General features: G+C 41.4%; 1 protein-coding gene across 2 annotated transcripts; it reads left to right on the top strand.

Moving 5' to 3' along the window:
• Window positions 1–5,652: 5,652 nt before the first annotated feature.
• On the top strand, window positions 5,653–21,708 carry si:dkey-181m9.8 (uncharacterized). 2 transcript variants are annotated; one of them, XM_020466876.2, is made up of 21 exons: window positions 5,653–5,941; window positions 6,809–6,899; window positions 7,192–7,257; window positions 7,381–7,547; window positions 7,792–7,940; window positions 10,844–10,920; window positions 12,060–12,230; window positions 12,594–12,698; window positions 13,722–13,982; window positions 14,242–14,333; window positions 14,555–14,743; window positions 15,076–15,261; window positions 17,152–17,250; window positions 17,530–17,619; window positions 17,703–17,817; window positions 18,137–18,255; window positions 18,557–18,670; window positions 19,788–19,854; window positions 20,081–20,168; window positions 20,323–20,491; window positions 20,891–21,708. In XM_020466876.2, exons 1-21 carry the CDS (start codon window positions 5,897–5,899, stop codon window positions 21,065–21,067), a joined length of 2,637 nt encoding a protein of 878 aa, XP_020322465.1. In that variant the 5' UTR covers window positions 5,653–5,896; the 3' UTR covers window positions 21,068–21,708. The 2 variants fall into 2 exon arrangements, with proteins under 2 accessions (XP_020322465.1, XP_031666349.1); XM_031810489.1 differs by having other exon boundaries at window positions 7,378–7,547.
• Window positions 21,709–24,196: the final 2,488 nt, after the last annotated feature.

The raw sequence follows: 24,196 nt of genomic DNA, 5'->3' as shown, positions 1-24,196 counted from the left end.
TTTCGAAATTGCACCTGGTGTATTCTCCTATTCTTACTGTCAATATTAAGTTGAGACCCTCGACAAATATATATATTTTGGGGGGCCGCTAGCAGCTGGGGGACTAAGGGACTGCTTATGTAGCTTATGCCCGGAACTGCCTGCAATATGCATATGTGTCAACATATTGAATTGTAGTTGGTTGCATTCTACCGTCATGATTGGTTAAGACCAACCAGGTCGTGAAGTAATTTCAGTTGATCATGGCCGGAGACACATTAACATACGAGTTATAGCTAGCTAATAAAGAGCTTTGTTTTATAAAGATTCTGTTGTACTGCATTTTATTATTTTGTACAAAGCGTGCAAAACAAGAGACCACCCTATGTCATGTAAAATATGTCCCAGCGTGAAAGATTTCCCAATCGTTCTGATTGTGTTGTAAAAAATGTCACTGAGAGAAAATGTTCCCAGTCAATAATTGTACATGCATCTGTGTGGATGGCGAAGCTCTTGCAGATGTTTCTCTCACACCCCATAGCCCTTGATTTAGCTAACCAGCATAATTAGCTGTAAACTGGTCGAGGTGGCTTGTTCTCAGAGGTGTGCAGTTCTAACTTGTTTGTATAGCTAGCTAACTAATTAACTAACAATTAAATATATGCACTGTCATTCGAAAACATTGCGCCCATGTCTTTGCCATCACAAAAAAAATCTCTCCTCACATCAATCATCAGCACTTTGACGAGCGAGTCAGGGTATTTATATTGTGTATTTATATGCTAACCTCACACCTCAATAAGATTCTGATTGGTCAGGCTCAATACTCCTGGCCACCATTGACTGGCGGATGTGTGAAGCAAATTCACATGTCCACAGAACAGTTTTTTGAGGTTGAGGAACATCAGAACAACAGAGAAACATCGACAAGAGCTCAGCCATGCACATAAAGAGATGCTTGTGCAATTATTGAATTGGGAGAAATTTTACAACATTATGTCACAATCAGAACACAATCAGAACGACTGGGAACTATTTCATGCTGAGAAGATTTTGACATGACACCCTGCTTGTATGTCATATGTCACAGCATTTCACAGTTGGACGGCATAGTGAAGGAAAAGCAGCCAACAAGTGCTCAGCATATGTGGGAACTCCTTTAAGAAAAAGGTGAAGCTGGTTGAAGGAATGCCAAGAGTGTGCAAAGGGTGGCTACTTTGAAGAATCTCAAATATATAATATATTTGATTTGTTTAACACTTTTTTGGTTACTACATGATTCCATATGTGTTATTTCATAGTTTTGATGTCTTCACTATTATTCTACAATGTAGAAAATAGTCTAAATAAAGGAAAACCCTTGAATGAGAAGGTGTGTCCAAACATTTGACTGATACTGTTGGTATGCTATATGATGCTTGTAAAGTTGTCTAGCTCACCTGCTGTTGCCGCACGAGGCAGATACACTTCCCCAAGCTCAGGGACAGTGCTAGTTAGAAAAAAATCTAGCTAGCTGATGGATGCAAACAATGTCTCCCCAAAAAACAAAGCAAAATGACATTATCCATTTCAGTACCTATAGTTAGCTAGCTAACTATCTAGCTAGACGTCTAAAATACCCCTAATTTTGTATTTGGTTGATGGTTGGACCCGATCCAGTCAAGCCATACGAACCAGAATAAGCTAGCTAGCTAGCGGCCTGCGAGCTAGCTAGCAGCTATAAAGTTAGCTTGGTGCAACAGGGCTAGGTAGCTGGCTAACCCTTGATCATGACTCTCAGTTCCATTACATTACACATAAGTGTCATTGGACTAAGGCATCTTCTGTACGGTGAAGTTTTGTTCAGAGCCCCAACATAAACACGCTTCGCCTGCGGTACGGTTTCATAAGTATAAGGACCTTTCATATTAGCGAGAAATAATTTTCTAAAAATTAAATTAAAAACGTTACATTGAAATTAAATTAAAAACGTTACATTGATTCACACCTTTATAGGGTTAGTGTTCCCAATCTGCCATATCTCAATGTTACATCTCAATGTTACAACGCTTGTTTATGGGAAACTGACAGAAGACAAGAGTGTGTTGCAGATGTGTGTTGCAGATGTGTGTAAGCATAACTCTGGAAGTGTAGTAGAAGTGTAGTTTTGTTGGATGGAGGCACCCATGGCTGTATGGACCTGTGCAAAACTGCTACAGTAAGTGTATCTTTTTTATTTAAAGGATTATTTATCGCTGACGAAAGATAAGGGTCATATGTTTCAAAAAGCCATATTGTAAGTGATGACTATTGACGTTTCTAATCATTATAACACAGTGTTGGGACTGTAGTTCACACGAGCCAGTCGTGAGCAAAACTAATGGCTGAAAGCTGTAGGGGGAAGGCAGAATGCCACCTATAGTTTTTGAGAGCTAGTTATGTTCATGAACTGAAGTGGCTGCCTAGCTAATACTTAGTCTCACATGGATTCCTAAATCATTGCTATGAATATTGAGCATGAATACAGTTTCTAGTTATTGTTTTCAGGCTGGTTGAATTGGTTTGAAATGGAAAAGCGTTGTGGTAGCTATTGATTAAGAAGAATAGCAGCTGCTTTAAAAGTGGGATGCACTGGTGAGCATTACATCCCGAGGGGTTTGTGTTGATTGTACTGAGATTGTGACAGCCGGTTAAATGGCATCCCTTGACAACGCAAGAACAAGATGTATGTCAGGAGAAGTGCAGTATTATCATAAGGAGACTTGTACTTGGAATACAAATCAGGAATGGAAGGAAAAAGGGAGGCAGTGGAGGTCTAAGAGAGAGAGGGATGAAGAGGGTGAGCTTGAGTTGGTTAAAAATGTCGGGAAAAGGGGAGATGGTTTGTTAAAGAAGAATAGTAGAAAGTGTAAGCAGAGTGAGCTGAAGACAGGAGGAGAAATGGAAGTGAATGAGGGCGAAGTATCGGAGGTGGTAGGTGTGGTGAAGTTCTCGGAGCCCGAGGCTTGCGCCGAGGTTCAGAATAAAGATGAGCCTGTGACAGTAGGAGTGAAGTTTTTGGAAAAAGTGGACCCTTGCCATTTGGGCTCATCCATTTGTGGTTTCAGGGAGGGTGAAAACAGAGTTGGGTGCTGTGGAATCTGTGAGGGTAACCAGAAGTGTTCTTGTGATAATTGTTTGTATTTATACTGGTCAGAGTGAGCAGGCGCTCCATATTAAATGAAAGGGGGCAAGAGCTATGAATTGTTTTGCTCTCAAGAAAAGGGTGCCATTGAAAGTAGTGATTACTTGGGTAGCAGTAAATGTGAAGCTGACTAACTGAAGGGGAAGATTCCCGGTGTTTGTGATGCTTGTCCTTTTGTGGGATGCAAACAGGGTGGCGTGAGTGCAGAAACAGAAGAGTCATTGTCTGTTTTGCGTTTTGATGTTGTCTTTGCTCGACAAAGTGATGTTAGGATATATATAGTCGCTTGACAAAGTATTCACCCCCTTGGCAAATCTGGGGGGTTTGTATCATTTGATTTACACTTTGAAGATGCAAAATATGTTTTATTGTGAAACAAACAAGAAATAAGACAAAAAACAGAAGACTTGAGCGTGCATAACTATTCATCCCCCCCAAAGTCGATACTTTGTAGAGCCACTTTTTGCTCTTGGGGTAGGTCTCTATAAGCTTGGCACATCTAGCCACTGGGATTTTTGCCCATTCTTCAAGACAACTGCTCCAGCTCTTTCAAGTTGGATGGGTTCCACTGGTGTACAGCAATCTTTAAGTCATACAACAGATAGATTCTCAATTGGATTGAGATTTGGGCATTGACTAGGCCAAGACAATCCAAGACATTTAAATGTTTCCCCTTAAACCACTCAAGTGTTACTTCAGCAGTATACTTAGGGTCATTGTCCTGCTGGAAGGTGAACCTCCATCCCAGTCTCAAATCTCTGGAAGACTGAAACAGGTTTCCCTCAAGAATTTCCCTGTATTTAGCACCATCCATCATTCCTTCAAATCTGACCAGTTTCCCAGTCCCAGTCCATTCCGATGAAAAACACCCCCACAACATGATGCTGCCACCACCATGCTTCACTGTGGGGATGGTGTTCTCGGCGTGATGAAAGGTGTTGGTTTTGCGCTAGACATAGCATTTTCATTGATGGCCAAAAAGCTCAATTTTAGTTGCATCTGACCAAAGTACCTTCTTCCATATGTTTGGGGAGTTTCCCACATGCCTTTTGGCGAACACTTAACGGGTTTGCTTCTTTTTTTCTTTAAGCAATGGCTTTTTTTCTGGCCACTCTTCCGTAAAGCCCAGCTCTGTGGAGAGTACGGCTTAAAGTGGTCCAATGGACAGATACTCCAATCTCTGCTGTGGAGCTTTAATGGTGCTCCGTGGGAGGTTCAAAGTTTCTGATATTTTTCTATAACCCAACCCTGATCTGTACTTCTCCACAACTTTGTCCCTGACCTGTTTGGAGAGCTCCTTGGTCTTCATAGTGCTGGTTTCTTGGCGGTGCCACTTGCTTAGTGGTGTTGTAGACTCTGGGGCCTTTCAGAACAGGTGTACATATACTGAGATCATGTGACAGATCATGTGACACTTAGATTGCAATTATTATTATTATTATTATTATTATTTAACTAATTATGTGACTTCTGAAGGTAATTAGTTGTACCATAACTTATTTTAGGGGCTTCACAGCAAAGGGGTGAATACATATACACCCACCACTTTTCCGTTTTTTTTTTTTAACAAGTAATTTTTTAATTTCACTTCGCTTCACTTCGGACTGTTTTGTGTATGTCCATTACATGAAATCCAAATAAAAATCCATTTAAATTACAGGTTGTAATGCATCAAAATAGGAAAAACGGCAAGGGGGTGAATACTTTTGCAAGGCACTGTACGTTATCTTGTATGAGCTTTTGTGCCGAATGCATTATGTTGTTACAGGTGTCAAGCTTAGGGGCATGTTGGCAGCAGTGTGTAGGAGGGAGGTTCCTAGGTGTGAGAAGTCAAATCAAATGTTATTTGTGTGAAGAAGGGCATGAGACAAAGGAATGTGTAGCATTAGGGGAAGTAGTGGTATGTGTTAATTGTAGGTGTGCCCATGGGGCTGGGGATCAGAAATGTCCCGTGCGAGTGAGTCAGGTTGAGGTTTCCAGCGTAGTGCAGAAGATGTTATATGTAGAGGCAGCGAAGAAAGTAGAGGACGATGGGTCAAGGGGGAGGGATCCTGAGATAAGTGGTGTGAGTAGTAGATCTGTACCAGTACAGAGGGATACACCAACAAGTTATATGTGTTTCAGTAAGATTGAATTTTTGGCATTTCTAGCAATGGTTATCAACTGTACTGCAGGTATGGAATGTAAGTCGCAGCAAATAGAGGTTGTGGTGGCAGCTGCAGAGAGGTATTTGGGTGTGCAAAGCTTAACATCAGAAGAATTACAGGGTGTGGTGTCCCATCCTTTCAGGCTGTTGGCCTGAAGTAGTACGAAATAGATTTAAATAGTGGAGTATGTTTTTTTAATATATATTTTTGTGAGTGTAGTGTTAGATGGTAGAGTAATTGATTGATTATTTTTATTATAGATTTTTTTCAAGCAAAGTCTAAGGGAGTTATACTCCAGTCTAGTAGGTGGCGGTAATGCAACATGTATTGGATGCCAACTGCCTCATAGAAGAAGAAGATGAAGATGAGCCCCGAGTAGGAATTCCGCGTTTGATGACCGTTCAAATCGATTTTTCCATGTCAGACACTCGATTTTTTTTCTCAGTTCCCAGTTGTTTGAACGGACTGATGTCGAGATCTCCAAATTCCCCGTTTCGAGTTCCTAGCGTATTTCATCGCAGCTGTCGGGAATGTCAGATGTTGTCATAGCTAGTTTTGAATGTTGATTCATAATTCCACATAAGATTGAAAGGTAAAATTATAAAAGATGCCGAGGGTCCCAGCAGTCCTTGAATATGAAACACTGACCGAGGTAAGAAGATAAACAACATCATTCAGAAACTAGGCTAGCTGGTTTATCTTGATAGCTAACGTTAGCTACTGTAATTAGCTATATATGCTAACTATAACACTAACGTAAACAAAGATACTCATATCTCTGACAAACTACATAGGACGACCGTTGTAGGGCTAAGCAAAAGTTAGTTAGCCAACTACTAACATTAGCTAGCTAACTTTACTTTGTGACAAGGTATTTAACTAGCTAAATTAGCTAGTTAGCCAGTTATGCATTTATCTGAGGCTGCACTTTGAGGAATAGGTAGCTAGCCTAGCTGAAACATTTGCTATCGTGTTTAAATTGAGGAGTTGCCAGCTGGCTACTATAATGAACAGGTGCAACTATCCAGACATTGCTAGCGAACGTTGGTAGCTTCATAGCTTCCCTTCACTGACAACACAGTTTGACTAGCTAGCTTGCAAGCAATGCTTGGTTTTCAAGCCATGGAACCGTTTGTTAGCCACTCCCAATGCTTTACAGCTGTGCTTTGCCTCTTGAGTGTTCTGACTTCTAAAACATGGTTTACAATGTCATTGTTTCTAGTACTCTGTACTGTCAACGTGGGGTGATGCAGAGAGGAATAGGCGAATATATAGATCATCCTTGGATGAAGTAGCTCGCTAACTAACCAATAATTGGAATGCCACACTCAGCTTTGAAGTGCCTAAACAGTACTGCAGTCAGTAAACAAATCCACATGCCTCTTGATGTCTAAAATAACTGGACGAGTGTATTGAATCGATCATTGTTTTATTGTCTATTACACACTGAAAAGATAATGGCTAGTGTGCCAATAGTGATTACATGTTCCCTCTCCCTCTCTCTTTTCATTATTTTCAGTGTAAATACAGCTTCCCTGTTGAAGTTGTCAGTGATATCAAGAATGTTACAGCGACTTATGGAGACCTGCGTATGTATGTGGACTTCTACTGTAAGTTCACAGCTTATAAACCTGTATCATCACTTGTCTTTTATTTAACCTAACCTATGTTGATCCTGTGTCACTGTTAGGTGTGTCGTTGGTGTCACTATTTTTGTAGTGGTCATGACACTTTAGGTCACCAGCGAAGTGGATTAGAAAGGTTTGCTGTGCTAAGCAAAGATGTATGGGCAGATTGTTGTTTTGCACTCAAGGGTTGTTTCTGGACCAGACCAGCTTGAGTGCCCTGTGTCTGCCTTAAATTATGCAGAATGCTAACATGATATTTATGTTTCAAGCACAGGTTTCCCCAATAAGGAAAAGAAGAAGTTAGTTTATTTGGCTGGTACTATTCCAGTTCCACATGACGGTAAGCACACTATCATAATAATACTAATAATAACTAGTTTTCGTACCTTGCCACATTGATAACATTTTCACCATTCCCTATGTAAGTTCTTATTGAAGTGACCCTAATTCGTCCTCCAAGCAGGTAACACATATAATATCCCAGTGTGCATCTGGCTCCACGAGACTCACCCCCAGAGCCGGCCGCGGTGCTACGTGTGTCCCTCCATCTCCATGTTGATCAACCCCAGGTGCCCATATGTTGAGGCCAGTGGGCAGGTGCTCCTCGACTGCCTCAACAACTGGAAGAGCGTAAGTCGACAACAATGTGATTTTGATAGTGCTTGGTGAATGTTTTGTTGATTTTTTAAATGTATTTTATTGTTAGAGTAGTGGTTAGAAAATGGAGAGAGAGAGAGAGAGAGAGAGAGAGAGGCCGTGTGTGTAGCATGCATGGGTTGAGTGGAGGGGCATGAAGAGGGGTGGTACTTTAGCACCATCATAATCAATCTACTTTTCTAGTTTGTTTGAATTGCGTCTACCTTTTGATTGGCAGGGGCTGGCCAACCTGTCATTGCTCATCTCAGAAATGAGGTCTGCATTTCAAAAGGAAACGCCCCTCTTTGCCATGCACCCAATCAGAGTTCAGATGCTACCTACTGCAGCACACTCCAGTGCATATGCAGAGTCTTCAGACCCTGGCAGGTAAATTGAGAAGGGTGCTCATTCCTTGAATAATGGACATACAGTGGCAAGAAAAAGTATGCAAACCCTTTGGAATTACCTGGATTTCTGCATAAATTGGTCATCAAATTTGACCTGATCTTCATCCAAGTCACAACAATAGACATAATGTGCTTAAACTAATAACACACAAATTATTGTCCATATTGAATACATAATTTAAACATTCACAGTGTCGGTTGGAAAAAGTATGTGAACCCCTAGGCTAATTACTTCTCCAAAGCTAATTGGAGTCCAATCAATGAGACTAGATTGGAGATGATGGTTAGGTCTGCCTTGCCCTATAAAAAAAACTCAAAAAATGTGAGTTTGCTATTCACAATAAGCATTGCCTGATGTGAACCATACCTCGAACAAAAGAGATCTCAAAAGACCTAAGATGAAGAATTGTTGACTTGCATAAAGCTGGAAAGGGTTACAAAAGTATCTTTAAAAGCCTCAATGTTCATCAGCCCACGGTAAGACATTTTGTCTATAAATGGAGAAAGTTCAGCACAGAAATCTCTGGAACATGCTAACATCTTTGACGAGTCTACGATGTATAAAACACTAAACAAGAATGGTGTTCATGGGAGGACACCACAGAAGAAGTCATTGCTGTCCAAAAAAAACATTGCTGCACGTCTGAAGTTTGCAAAAGTGCACCTGAATGTTCCTGAAAAATATTATGTGGATGGATGAAACTACAGTTAAGTTGTTTGGAAGGAACACACAACACTGTGGAGGAAAAAAAAGGCACAGCACACCAACATGAACCTCATCTCAACTGTAAAGTATGGTGGAGGGATTGGGTTTGGGGCAGCTTCGCTGCCTCAGGGCCTGGACAGCTTGCTATCATCGACAAAAATAAATTCCAAGTTTAGCAAGACATTTTGCAGGAGAATGTAAGGCTGTCTGCCAATTTAAGCTCAACAGAAATTGGGTGATGCAACAGGACAACAACACAGAAGTAAATCAACAACAGAATGGCTTCAACATAAGAAAATACACCTTCTGGAGTGGCCCAATCAGAGTCCTGACCTCAACCTGATTTGAGATGTTGTGGCATGACCTCGAGAGCAGTTCACACCAGACATCCCAAGAATATTGCTGAACTGAAACAGTTTTGTAAAGCTGAATGGTCCAACATTCCTCCTAACCGTTGTGCAGGTCTGATCCACAACTACAGAAAAGGTTTGGTTGAGGTTATTGCTGGCAAAAGTAGGGTCAACCAGTTATTAAATCCAAGCGTTCACATACTTTTCCCACCATGGACTGTAAATGTTCAGTAAAGACACACCATGTATAATTGTTTGTTATTAGTTTAAGCAGACTGTTTGTTGTGACCTAGATGAAGATCAGATAAAATGTTATGACCAATCGATGCAGAAATCCAGGTATTTCCGAAGGGTTCACACACTTTTTCTTGCCACTGTATACAGTACCAGTCAAAAGTTAAGACAATTACACATTCAAGGGTTTTTCTATATTTTTTATATTTTCTAGAATAATAGTGAAGACATCAAAACTAACACTTATTGAATCATGTAGTAACCAAAAAAACATCTCAATATATTTTCTTCAAACTAGCCACCTTTTGCCTTGATGCTTTGCACACTCTTGGCATTCTCTCAACCAGCTTCACCTGGAATGCTTTTCCAACAGTCTTGAAGGAGTTTCCAAATTCTTAGCACTTGTTGACTGCTTTTCCTTCACTCTGCGGCTTAACTCATCCCAAACCATCTCAATTGGGTTGAGGTCGGGTGATTGTGGAGGCCAGGTCATCTGATGCAGCACTCATCACTCTCCTTCTTGGTCAAATAGCCCTAACGCAGGCTGGAAGTGTGTTGGGTCATTGTCCTGTTGAAAAGCAGATGATAGTCCCAGATGGGAAGGCGTATCGCTGTGGTAGCCATGCTTGTTAAGTGTGCCTTGAATTCTAAATAAATCACAGACAGTGTCACCAGAAAAGGACCATCACACCTCCTCCATGCTTCATGGTGGGAACTACGCATGCGGAGATCATCCGTTTACCTTCTCTGCGTCTCACAAAGACACAGCGGTTGGAACCAAACATCTCATTTGGATAGATTTCCACCGGTCTAATGTCCATTGCTCGTGTTTCTTGGCCCAGGAGAATCTCTTCTTCTTATTGGTGTCCTTTAGTTTTGGTTTCTTTGCAGCAATTTGACCATGAAGGCTTGATTCACGAGGTCTCCCCTGAACAGCTGATGTTGAGATGTGTCAGTTACTTGAACTCTGAAACATTTTTGGGGACTGTAATTTCTGAGGCTGGTAACTCTAATGAACCTATCCATCCTCTGCAGCAGAGGTAACTCTGGGTCTTCCTTTCCTGTGGCGGTCCTCATGAGAGCCAGTTACATCATAGCGGTTGATGGTTTTTGCGACTGCAGTTGAAGAAACGTTCAATGTTCTTAACATTTTCCTCATTGACTGACCTTCAATGTCTTAAAGTAATGACGGACTGTCGTTTCTCTTTGCTAATTTGAGCTGTTTTTGCCATAATATGGACTTGGTATTTTACCAAATAGGGCTGTCTTCTGTATACCACCCCTACCTTTTCACAACACAACTGATTGGCTCAAATGCATTAAGAAGGAAAGAAATTCCACAAATTAACTTTTTAACAAGGCACACCTGTTAATTGAAATGCAGTTCAGGTACTAAATCATGAAGCTGATCTGGTTGAGACTATGTCAAAAGTGTGCAAAGCTTTCATCAAGGCAAAGGGTTGCTACTTTGAAGAATATAAAATACATTTTGATTTGTTGAAGCCTTTTTTGTTTAAAGTGAAATTGTTTCATTTTCAGTTGTTAGTAACCCTTCATGCTTTGAGTTTGTATTGTACTGTGTCTCCCTCTTAGCTGGCCTCAACCAAGCAGCTCTACCCCGAGAGCCAGGCGCTCCTCAATGTCCCCCACGCCACTACCTAGAGCAATAGGTGGGTGTTCTCCGAATTCTATACCGTATCTTAGAAATGCATTCCCTAACATTCCCTGCTTTTTAAAGTTTGTTAGATGTTTTCAAACTTAAAAAGGGGTCTAATGTCAAGGTGAGTCAACATCCCCTGGCCATCTGTTTTGTAGAGCCAGCTATCTGCCACAATCTAAAATAAATGGAAAAGGTAAGCTGTATTTACACAATTGGGGCATAACATTTACTTTTTGGTCCACCAGCCACAGTGGCAGGTAGATCCCCCAAAACCCCCCCAAAAAACTTACCGCAGAAATTACACCAACAAAACACAAAGATTAACGGATGAGTAATTTTTGTAATGTTTCTAAAACAATAAATGTATTACTAGTAAGAACTAATGTGGTAAATTGTTTAATGTCTTTTTTTTTTAAATGATGAGACAAATGTTCACCTGCCCCATTATGGGTGGGAGGTTACCGTGGTAGCACGACTCCAGTCATGTTTGTGCCTGTGTGATTGAGTCTGATTTGTAGAGGCTTGTCTAGTCTTCCCTAGCCGTTGAAACTCAAACAGAAAAACAACCTAGCTTGTGAGCAAAACAATATAAATAGCCAAGAAACAAGGACAAAGTCTGATTTCAGTAGACTTTCGTTTAAAGTAAATTAGACCAAGTTTTATTCCTGTGCGCAGCGCTTCTTAAAATGTATGTTTCACTCAGCTCTTCACGTGAGCACAGCCCCCAGCCAGGCAGTGAGGCAGTGCGAAGTGGAATTGGCTATATAGGATTAGTAGTTATTTTGTGCTATGAAACAAAACGGCAGAAATACTTTGAAAACAGCTACTGCAGCATTTATTTTACTATTAAATGTGATTACACGTATGTTTTTTTTCTCACAAACGTGAGTGAAATGCTCGCACTATGGAGCCCTGACCACCCACCAATGTGGCTGGTGAAATAGACATCTTACCCGCCAATGCCAAAATCTACCTGCATTTGGCAGGTGGCGGTTGTTAATTTTAGGCCCTCTACACAATCAATAGCTAACCGGCCAACCCACTTCTTTCATCCAACTCTTCCCTCACCCTAATTTACAATGACTTCTAGTAAATTGTCAACCTTAAGCTTTCATTTCCTCACTAACAGTGTATTATCAATTCTCCTAGTTCCGCCCAAGAGTTTAAAGTCCAGCCAATCGGGGCCTCTCAGAGAGTCTGCGACTGGTGTGAGGCGGTCCTACACAGAGGAGCTACTGGATATGGGGATAAACTTTGGAGTGCCAGGTGGAGTCCAGTTTCCATTCTCCTCCACCAACCCCTTCATCACTACTGCCTCTGGTAGGACCCAGTATATAAACATTTGGTGCTGGTTTCCAAGGCACACATTAGGCCTAGTCCTGCACTATCAAGCATGTTCAATGTGGATTCTCTATTGAAAGTTCTTCTTAGTCCAGGACTAGTCTTAACCAGTCTAATAAGGTACTGTAGGAAAGTACTACTAAGCTACATCTGGTATCTCTAAGTAGTATTTTTGTAAAGCCATGGGGATATCTAAACTAACAAAATGCTGCATAGTGCAGGTGTGATGGTGAGCATGCCATAGTTGTGTGTATTTAAAGTTTGGTATTGATCGCATTGTGATACATAATGAAAATTATTTTGTGCTTTGATTATCTGCCATTTCATTTTCTCATTCCACAGCGCCAAATAACACTCCTGTTAGTTCTGAGGACATGAACAACCTATTCAAGAGCCTACAGCTGGAAAATGTTGTCAATGTGTACCAGCTTGGTACTAAAGAAAGAGGTGAGTGGAAAACTGAATCCCTAAAGTGTTAAAAAATTTGATGAATTGAGGTTTGATTCACATGGCTGGGGGACTGGTCCGGTGGCAGCCGGCCCACCAAGAGGTATTGAGGTATTCAGCTACACCAGAGTGTAGCAATTCACCTACAGTCAATATTCCCTCTAAGCTGTTCATGCGCAGCTTTGCAGCTCCTCCAGGAGTTCCACACAGAAAAAATGCCAACCTGCGCAGAGATGCACAAGAATAAACTTCACAGAACTTTTTGCCCATTTTTTTTTTTATAAAATCAAATTTTCCCCTTTAATGTGGGATTTGTGATCGAATCAAAAAAAGATCAGCAACAGGCCAAACCAAATTTAACTATCCAATATTTTGTCTGTTTTAAAGGGGCAGTGCTGTATTCTGAGACTTGACTATGCTAAGAAGCCAATAGGCAGATGGGTAGCCTACATTTCATTCACCTATTTGGCCCATTGTGTTTTACCTTTTTTTGTTTGTGTTTTTTGGACAACAATTTAAAAAGCTTAATGTCAAGCCCTGCATAATGTTTTTAAGTCCTACATTGAGCAGCATATATTGCCTACTGGCTGGATCATAGAAATCAATAGCTTGTGAAAATGTTTTGGGATGCATTTGCTCCATTGGTTTTGTTGGTAAGTCACTCTGAGAGTGTAGCTTGAAACTATGAAACATGAAACTTAAACAAATTCACTGGGCAAATTTTTGGTCTGGAGTGGAAACTTTTACATTTACATTGAACACTGAGGCTGTCCCCGCTTTATGTTTTAGCCAGTCTGCAAGTTTATTTTGAGCATAACATCTCCACTGACTCAAACTCAGTGGAGAACACATTTGCGACATGTTGTACACATACATACAGAGTACACTTGTTACTTGTCTACACAGAATGAAAACCAGAAGTGTTTCGGCCCTTGCAGGGCACTGAATAAAATAATTAAATGAAATTACGCTTATCTTTCCCATTAATTTGTGAATAACTGCCCACCGATTCTCGCTCCTCAGGACAGATGCAAGGCGATGGAGGGGATCGAGGTGGTGGTGACTACCCCCCAATCCCCACTGCAGTCACGCCCCTAGTGGACAACCAGCATCGTATCCTGGTGAGCCAGCTGCCACCGGACCAGTCCCCCAGCCGTGTGAAGAACAAGCTCACCCTCTACTTCCAGCGCAGGAGCAACGGTGGGGGAGAGGTGCTGGATGTGACCTACCCTTACCCCCCGACCCAGCACGACCAGGCCCTGGTCAGCTTCCGCAGTCCCAGAGGTGAGTGAGAAAGGGGCTGGGGGGGTAAGAGAGAGCATATACTGTAGATGTGAAGGGTTAACATGCAAACACTACCATGGAGTTACAGCCTGAAAATGTATATTGTAGAATTTTTTACATTTATATTATTCACACGGTATGGGAGAGTGTATATACAGTACATCAGGGTAATTTTCATTAGGCACCAAATGGAACAAAATAGACAAGAAGGCACTAATGATAAATTGTTTGTCTATTGTTATTTTGGATCTGCTTTCAGATGCAGAGCAGGTGCTCTTACAGGCAGACCGAATCTTTACTGTGAATGAGCGGCCTTTCCGTATACAGCTCAAGAGGGTCAACAGTGCTCAGGTAAGAGTGGGCTCAACCCCCAACCAGTTTTTTTTTCTGTGTGTATGTGTCTGTCTGTCCATGTGTGCTGCAGGGTTTGTGTGCATATTGTATAAGTGTGGGCCTTCCATGATAAAAAAAAATATTAAAAAAAGACTGCAAAAAGAGCAACTTCCGTTTCAACAGTGGACTCTAAAGTACTACTCTACACTCTTCATATATATGCAATTCTCTTTCGTTAGATTACGGTGCCGCCCGGCGTCTCCGGCGACAAGGCGGCCATCTTCCATAGCCTGCTGTCACTTGAGGGGCGGAGCTTCAGCCAGGCCGACGTGGAGGAGGCGGTACAGTCGTGCCGGGACCTTCCCTCGGCCCTCAAGTACCTGTCCCATGAATGCCCCATCTGCCGCGAGCAGGTGTCCTTCAGCAAGGTGGGTGAGAGACTGGGACCCCATTCAAATACTGTCAACATGGATCATTCTTTGCCTGCCTTCTTAGAAGTAGTCCACTATTTTAGGTTAAAGTAGGGTTGCCCTAGTCTCCTGCAGTCTTTATTTGAATATGGCAGCTCCCGATTGCACCGCTGTTGACTTGATATCTACCCACTCATGCACTTTTTTTAAAAGGCATGCTGCAAGACATTCCACCAGAGTTTGTGGGAACAAGGTTTTAGCGCACTATGAGGTTTAGAAGAGTAAAATGTCTCTCGTGCTCCACCCCTCTCGATCTTTCTCTCTCTCCCTCACTCCGTGTCCCTCCACAGATCATCACTATGACCCATTGCCTGTGTGCCTTCTGCGAGAGCTGCTTCAAGGCCTACTTCTCCCAGGCCATCAAGGAGAAGAGCATTGTCCATGTGGTGTGTCCCATGTGTGGCCAGCCCGATGTGCGTCAGAGCCAGGGAGGCGTGGAGGAGGCCTTGGACTACTTCAGCCTTCTGGACACACAGGTCAGGCGCCAGTAGCTTCCCGGTAGTAGTAGACATTGCTTCGATGTAGTGTTCAGACCTTACCACTGTATAGACAAAAATTCCATTAACATTCAGTTTTGTTAGTGGAAGGGCATGTCATTTAGAACAACGCTAAACTGGTTCCAAATAGCTAGCTGCCATCTCCTACGTCTACTGCAAATCATTTTAATATAATTTTGTCTTCTGTAAAATAGGGACCTTGTAACAGTTGTAAGGACAAATTATTCAGGAGGAGGCAGGCAAGAAGAGGTGCAAATGGGTGTTGGCTTTATTTACACCGCGCTGGTGATGACAGTGATACATTAACAAGTTGATATATTTACAATCTTCTGACTTTTAATTGTCAGTATTCAAAAAGAAAAAGCCTCATATCATGCAAAACCTGTCTTAACTAGAAAAGCACAGGTGAAGTCTACTAGGCCCAGATGCAGCCTCCCCATTGATTAACCAAAATCAAGCTGAACAAGAATGTAACCCAAACAGGCACCTAAATAAGCCACACCTATCCTGGCACGCAGGCCAGATACTTCTGTTCACACAACATGGAGAAACCAGACATGTGCTCCAAACAAGACAATAAAGAAATTGACAGAACTGGTTAATGCAATGGAAATAACAAAGTTTATTCCTCTTTGGTGTAGCATAGTTTGTGCGCTCTCCAAACAACAAATCCACTTCAAGAATGAGAACGGTATGAATCTAATAATATATATTTTGTAACTGAACAGAAATGACTGTAACCAAGCATTCTAGTTTACTGGGACATGGTGATGAGTGACGGGGAATATTAAGTGGGGAATTGATTAACGTTTAACAAAGGGCAAACAATCCACACAATGAAACAATGCGTGCGTATGGATTTTCAGGAGTCAGTGAGCACATTCATGGAGAGGGATGCACCAGTCTCACGTCCAGTTTCTGATAAACGCTGATAAACCTGGACTAAAAAGCACATTCAAGGGAGGCTCTCCATAGAGCAGGGGTCTTCAACCTTTTCTTTCCCAAACCGGCGATCCGGGGACCCCATCATACGTTAGAATTTTGGGGGGGTCTTATCAGGTGAATTATAATGTCAAGGAGAAGTAATCAACATTTTTTTAATTAATATATTTAGTAGATAGTGTTTCACTATTTTGACCTCTCCACATTAGAATTGGAAGAGAAAGTGTGAACTCTAACATAACCTATTAGCTAGAAAAAGGTAACGCCAAACACATTTTCGCTCAGAGCAGCTGTTTAGCTGTCCAAGTCAATAAAGCTTACCAGCAGCAGTTATTGCACTGGTAGCCTATTCACGGCTGCTTTTACAAAGCCTATGTCACATACTCCAGTGCGTGTAATTGGCTCCAATGAGTGTAATTTGCTCAATACTAGGAGTTGAGAAATAAAGTTGGCATCATTAGAAAGAAGATAGTCTCCTCTTTTCTACTGTAGGTATGTCATAAAAAAAGAAATATTTTGCTAGCAACATTCATTAAACCTTTCAAATACAAATATAATTTTTTCCGTAGCCCCGGTTGAATACCCCTGCCATAGAGCATAAATCCCTTTTAGCCCAGGAGTTGGCTTAATCTGTGGGGTGGCAGGTAGCCTAGTGGTTAGAGTGTTAGACTAGTAACCGAAAGGTTGAAATTTCAAATCCCTGAGCTGATGAGGTACAAATCTGTCTTTCTGCCCCTGAACAAGGCAGTTAACCCACTGCTCCTAGGCCGTCATTGAAATAAGAATTTGTTCTTAACTGACTTGCATAGTTAAATAAAGGTTTTAAAATAATCATCATAATCTGGGTCTGGGAAACTGGTGCTGAAAGGCTAGAGGAATTTACAGTTTTTTAACATCCATCCTATCTACATTGTTTTCTCTTGCCAGATCAGGCACTACCTAGATCCTCAGATCCACGAGTTGTTCCAGAGGAAGCTGAGAGACCGAGCCTTGCAGGAGATGCCTAACTTCCGCTGGTGTGCCCACGTAAGACATCTCACTCATCGTTCTGGTTCTCCTGCTTGTCTCTTCGTCTCTCTTTTTCTTTGTCTCCACCTCTGTCTTTTTAATAGTATCTCTCTCTCATTCTCCTCGTATTTCTTTCACCCTCGTTCCCTCCCCTTCAATTCAAAACCCTGCGATCTAAGCTTCAATACCCCACTAGATAAGACATATTGGTGAAGTTGCACCTTTAGACAGTGGCCTTGTTCTTTCAACTGGAACATCCAGGTGCTTATGAATGTCAGTTTGTGTGCAATGTTCTAGTGCTCCTTTGGCCTTCTACACGAGGCTGACCAGCTGAGAATGGACTGTCCTAGTTGTAGGAAGAGCACCTGCTCCCAATGCAAGACTGCAGTAAGTAATGTATTCATGTACACTCACATTCAAATTGTTGGAAAGCCTTGTATCTACCTTCTAACAACTTTTTGATACACCAGTGGGCTCCACAACACCAGGGTCTTTCCTGTGAGAAGTTCAGAGAGTGGCAACTCCACAATAACCCAGAGTACCAGACCGCAAAACTGGAGAATCTCCTCAGCAGGAATAAAATAGGTACACACACACCTCCTACTTTCATTATTTTGTTTATTTGAACCCTCGGTTTATGATGCACACAGTTGTATAGGTCTGCTAGCTGTTAGCCTATCTGAATAACAGTTTGTGTCACGACTGTGTAATTGAGTTGTCACTATTAAAGACATATTTTTGTATTATTATTGTAACAGTGTTATGTAGTCTTTTTTAAAATGTTTAGTTCAGATTAAACATCTTATGTCCCTGAATCGAAATTGGATGAGGCACATGCAATATTTTGCATTTCTGTCTCGGTGAGAAAGACATTTAACTGCATATATTATTTGTCTCGTTTCAGAATGTCCAAAATGCAAGTTTGTGTTCTACCTTTCCAAGGGAGGCTGTCTCCATTTCAAATGCACCCAATGCCAGCACGAGTTCTGTGGCGGCTGTAATAGGCCCTTCAAATTAGGCGTGGTAAGTCTCCTAGTTGAATCTGAGCTGACACTTTAACATTCATTTAAAGGAGAATTCCAGTCGAAGTAGATTTAAGTTGTATTATCTTATGTCTATAATTTTTCTTAACCCAGGCACACTAGTCTCTAGTCAAAATGAGTAGCAGAACACTAGGAAATGCAATCCTATAACATGCTTAAAGCCACGCTCTCAGACACATATTCGTACCAATTAAAAAAAAAAAACATTTAAACGGTCTGGATGAAGCAACAACACTCTAGATCTAAAAATGTACTATCCCTCTAATAAATTACTTCTTCAGGGGTGTGACTTCTCAGCTGAGTGTGGGTCCAAGGGGTTACACGCCCACCACCCCAGGGACTGCCTGTACCACCTAAGGGACTGGAACGTGCCCAGACTACACAGGCTGCTTCAGGTAAATCCTACATTACCTACAGTTGAAGTCGGAAGTTCACATACAATTAGGTTGGAGCTATTACAACTCGTTTTTCAACCAATCCACACATTTCTTGTTAACAAACTATAGGTTTGGCAAGTCGGTTAGGACACTACTTTGTGCATGACACAAGTAATTTTCCCAACAATTGTTTAACTTAGAATTCAGCAAGGAAGAAGCCACTGTTCCAAAACCGCCATAAAAAAGCCAGACTACGGTTTGCAACTGCACATGGTGACAAAGATTGTACTTTTTGGAGAAATGTCCTCTGGTCTGATGATAAAATAGAACTGTTTGGCCATAATGACCATCGTTATGTTTGGAGGAAAAAGGGGGATTCTTGCAAGCCAAATCACTTCAAAAAATGTATGGCATCATGAGGATGGAAAATTACGTGGATATATTGAAGCAACATGTCAAGACATCAGTCAGGAAGTTAAAGCCTGGTCGCAAATGGGTCTTCCAAATGGACAATGACCCCAAGCATACTTACAAAGTTGTGGCAAAATGGCTTAAGGACAACAAAATCAAGGTATTGGAGTGGCCATCACAAAGCCCTGACATCAATCATATAGAAAATTTGGAGGCAGAACTGAAAAAGTGTGTGCGAGCAAGGAGTCCTACAAACCTGACTCAGTTACACCAGCACTGTCAGTAGGAATGGGCCAAAATTCACCCAACTTATTGTGGGAAGCTTGTGGAAGGCTACCTAAGTTTGACCCAAGTTAAACAATTTAAAGGCAATGCTACCAAATACTAATTGAGTGTGTAAACTTTTGACCCACTGGGAATGTGATGAAAGAAATAAAAGCTGAAATAAATCATTCTGACATTTCACATTCATAAACTGAGGTGGTGATCCTGACTAACCTAAAACAGGGCATTTTAACTAGGATTAAATGTCAGGAATTGTGAAACTGAGTTTAAATTTATTTGGCTAAGGTGTATGTAAACTTCCGACTTCAACTGTAAATTTACCCATAATGCTATCTGCCATAATAATCTCTGTCGAAAGATAGAGAACATGAACCTTTGCTGAGAGAGAATTGCAATTTATCATGTATCCGAACAAAACTTTCAATACACCCTCTTCCAGCTTTACGGAGTGTCCCTCGCTGGCATGGTCAAATCCAAAGTGGGCTCTACAGGAACAAACTCACAAGGTAAAGTACAAGCCAACAAGGGGTTTTACTTTACAAATAATTATGTTCGAATCTACCGGTAATAGTTAAATGCTTCAGTCTGCTTCTGATTTGTTTCTATCTTTTTGTAATAATTTTGTTCATCAAAATTGTTGCTGCTTCATATGTATTTACTCTTACTTGTAGTAGTCACAGTTAATGTGATTGCTGCTGTTGTTTTTGAAACATTTCTATTCCCATTTGTCAGGTGTGTGTGCAGTACTGGAGCACAGAGAGATGGGTGGAGACGGGCCTTGTGGTCTACCAACTCTCCCAGAGTACAGTGGCTACTGCATGTAAGAGACACCAAGTTTCTTCGTTCTAGGAACTTTTTACTGGCCACTGTGCTTCTACTTACTCTGTGGGGTCTAAGGCTTGGTTTACTGTAAAGCACTTTTTGACAACTGCTAATGTAAAAAGTGTTAAATTTGATTCAATTTGATTCCCTAGCTTACACTATAAAGAGTGTCTAGTGGAGCTGATTAACCGGAGTCATGCGGATCCAGCCGTTCTGTTCGATGTGGCCGAGATGTTGGCCGAGTTACAGCGGTGGCACATTCCTGTTCCACAGAAGAACCTTCAGGATCCTGAGGCACTCTATGTACAGCACCTTAGACAGGTGAGCTGCAGGGGGAGACTACCCACAAGGCTTTTTACACTGTCATAGGACAGTGTTTCTCATCCTCTGGGTCCCTTGGTTGATGCTGGCCAGGGCCTGATATGGTTTTGGTAACATGATTTAGTCAGTTCCCAAGCGTTAATTTGCTTCCATAGCTCGCTGGTCCCTGGGAGATTCTGTATTATTTAAAGAGCTTTTTTTTTCTTTTAACACTAGCACAACGGATGCAACTCATGAAGGGCGTACTGATCATTAGGCTAGTTGACTAATATAATCTGGTGTGCGTGTTCTGGATTTTAACATACATACGTGGAGTAGTTAGGACTGGGTTGATTCCAGAACTGGTCCGGGAAACACTGCCGTAATGTTATGTGTGTGTCCCCTCTCCCGGTCCCTCAGACCCTGACTAGGAAGGTTAGCCTGAGGGACAACAAGCTACCCCCTGTGAAGGTGAAAGATGACCTTTGCCCCCTACCCTCATCGAGCGCTGCGGGACCACGCTGGTCTTCTGCTCAGAGAAACACACCAACCCGCTTCCATGACGACTCCCAATTGCTGCTCTTGCTCAACGACTAAGGCCATGTAAAATACTTGGCCTCACCTGGGCTGGGTTCCTTAGGGCACATGATGGCAAATGCTTTTACATGTTTTGCAACAGAGAAAAAAAAATGTTTCTTAATGGATAAGGCCAGGTTCCTTGCGTCAGTCCGTTTTCTTCCGTTTGGTGCCTAGTGAATACTACCCAGGCTTGTGTTAAGTAGGGAGAAAATATTTTTAAATTAAGTGAAACTGGGGAAGGGACTACCCGGTCTTGTCCAATGAGAGAAACACTTTTGTTTTCCGTTGCAATTTTTGATCCAGGGGTAATATTTAACTTCAACCCTCTGTCATAATGGCTATGTAACACTGGCCTAATAATGACATAGAAATAGCACCATAAACCGTCCATAGAAGGCAAGGTAAATTGGTCCTTTGAGGAGCTGTGTTGCACACTGCTGCTCTAGATCTAGCTATGCTGTGGCCAGGATTCAATCAAAAGTGCATTGAGATCACGGTAAACGCAGTGGATGTCAACTCGAGCGTAAAGTGCAGTGCACTTTTGATTTGAAATAACTACCGGATCTGGTACATTAAGATTTTGTTTGTTTTCATGTTATTTTAATTTGTTTGACGTTTATTCTTAATAAACATGTAGATATAAAAATATATAAACGCAACATGCAACAATATCAAAGATTCTATTGAGTTACACTTAATATAATGTAATCAGTCAATTTAAATAATTATGTTAGTTCCTAATCTATGGATTTCACATGACTGGGAATACAGATATGCATCGGTTGGTCATAGATACCGTAAAAAAGTGTGGATCAGGAAAAACAGCTAGTGGATCAGAAAACCATTCAGTATCCGGTGTGAGTTGATGAGGCTGTCTCGCTCCTCTTCAATGGCTGTGCGAAGTTGCTGGATATTGGCGGGAACTGGAACACGCTGTTGTGTACATGTCAATCCAGAGCATCCCAAACATGCTCGGTGAGTATGCAGGCCATGGAAGAACTGTGCATTATCATGCTGAAATGTGAGGTAATTGTGGTGCCATTCTTCCGCCACCATGAGCCTCAGATTCTGATCAGGGTATATCTGTGCGTTCAAATTGCCATTGATTAAAAAGCAATTGTGTTCGTTGTCCGCAGCATATGCCTGCCCATACCATAACCCCACCACCACCATGGGGCACTCTGTTCACAATGTTGACAGCAAACCTCTCAACCACATGAAGAGCAGTGTGCTAGTGGCCATCGACGGTGAGGATTGCCCACTGAAGTCCGTTACGACGCCGAACTGCAGTCAGGTCAAAATGACAAGCACACAGATGAGCTTCCCTGAGATGGTTTCTGATAGTTTGTGCAGAAATCCTTTGGTTGTGCAAACCCACAGTTTTATCAGCTGTCTGGGTGGCTCGTCTCAGAAAATCCCGCAGGTGAGAAAGCCGGATGTGGAGGTTCTGGGCTGACGTGGTTACACATGGTCTGTGTTTTTTAGGCCGGTTGGATGTACTGCCAAATTCTGTAAAATAACGTTGGAGACCGCTTATGCTTATTTCTCTGGCCACATCTCTGGTGGACATTCCTGCAGTCAGTATGTGAATTGCATGCTCCCTCAACTTGAGACATCTGTGACAAAACTGCACATTTTAGTGGCTTTTTAATGTCCCTAGTACAAGGTGCAGCTGTGTAATGATCATGTTGTTTAATCAGCTTCTTGATATGCCACACCTCAGGTGGATGGATTATCTTGACAAATGAGAAAATCTCACTAACAGGGATGTAAACAAATTTGTGCACAAAATTTTAGAGGAATTATCTTTTTGTCCGAATTGAAAATTTCTGGGAAATTTTATTTCAGCTCATGAAACATGAGACCTACACTTTACATGTTGCGTTTTATATATTTTTAAGTATATTTTTAAAAGCACTTAGTTCACATAAAATAAACGGTACAGTCCCTATAGACAGTATACCCCACTGTGAGGATCAGTGGAAAATATATGATAAGTAACTAATCTAAATTGCAGGCTGTAAGGCAACAAAAAGTGAAACGTGTGTAATTTGGGTGTGTACTTTCTATAGCCAGTACAGCAGTACAGTTTTATTTTTGTTGTAGTCCTCTAGTTCTCACTTCTCAGGATATCTCAAACAAACTTTCAAAATGTATTCTTCTTGTATGTTCTTGAGACATACATTTCTTCTGCTATGACCAGCATGTGAATTATTTATACTTTAACACTGAAATATTGTTGAATGAACACTTAACTTAAAGCCGACAGGTATAATTCATTAAGATGTGGGTGAAATGGGTTGTAAACTTGTTATTGATTTTATTCAGAGCTCCATTAGCTTTTGCCAAGCAGCAGCTATTCTATCTGGGGTCAACAAACACTGATACACTGATGGACAAGGACAGTCACAACTAATTTAAAATACAAAAATAAATAATAGTAGTACAAACATTTGTGTGTCCCCTCAGTCTTAGCTGTTCCCTTAACCGTTGCTTAATAATTTTAAGGTAATTTTTGCTGTTTGCTTGAGTAATTGGAGATGGAAGGGAGTTCCATGCGATCATGGCTCTGTATTATAATGTGCGTTGCCGCGAGTTTGTTTTGGACTTGGGGACTGTGAAGAGACCCCTGGTGGCATGTCTTGTGGGTTATGTATGGGTCTATGAGCTGAATGTTATTTGATTATGCAGATAATCTGGAATTTTCATTACAGTAGTACTTCCCATAACTAGAAGAGAAGCAGTTAATCTCTTGTCTACCAGGAAAGACTGGCATGCATGATGTTGATAGTTTAGTTCTGTATGTGCAGCTAAGGGCAAGGTGTGCTGCTCTGTTCTGAGCCAGCTGCAGCTTTGCTAGGTCTTTCTTTGCTGCACTTGAACATGTTACCAGACAGTAATCAAGATTGGACAAGACCAGAGCCTGAACTAGTACAGTTGATTTTTGTGTCAAAACACAGAATCTTTTGATAACAGACATACCCCTCCCCATCTTCATAGGAACTTTGTCAATATGACTTGACCATGGTAATTGACGATCCAATGTTATATCTAGGAGTAAGTCGGAAGTTTACATACACCTTAGCCAAATACATTTAAACTCAGTTTTTCACAATTCCTGACATTTTAATCCTAGTAAAAATTAGG

Source organism: Oncorhynchus kisutch, linkage group LG30, assembly GCF_002021735.2.
Source record: "Oncorhynchus kisutch isolate 150728-3 linkage group LG30, Okis_V2, whole genome shotgun sequence".
NCBI classification, from domain to species: Eukaryota; Metazoa; Chordata; class Actinopteri; order Salmoniformes; family Salmonidae; genus Oncorhynchus; species Oncorhynchus kisutch.
The sequence above is the reverse complement of the archived record's forward strand: the minus strand, read 5'-3'. Positions and strand labels throughout refer to the sequence as shown.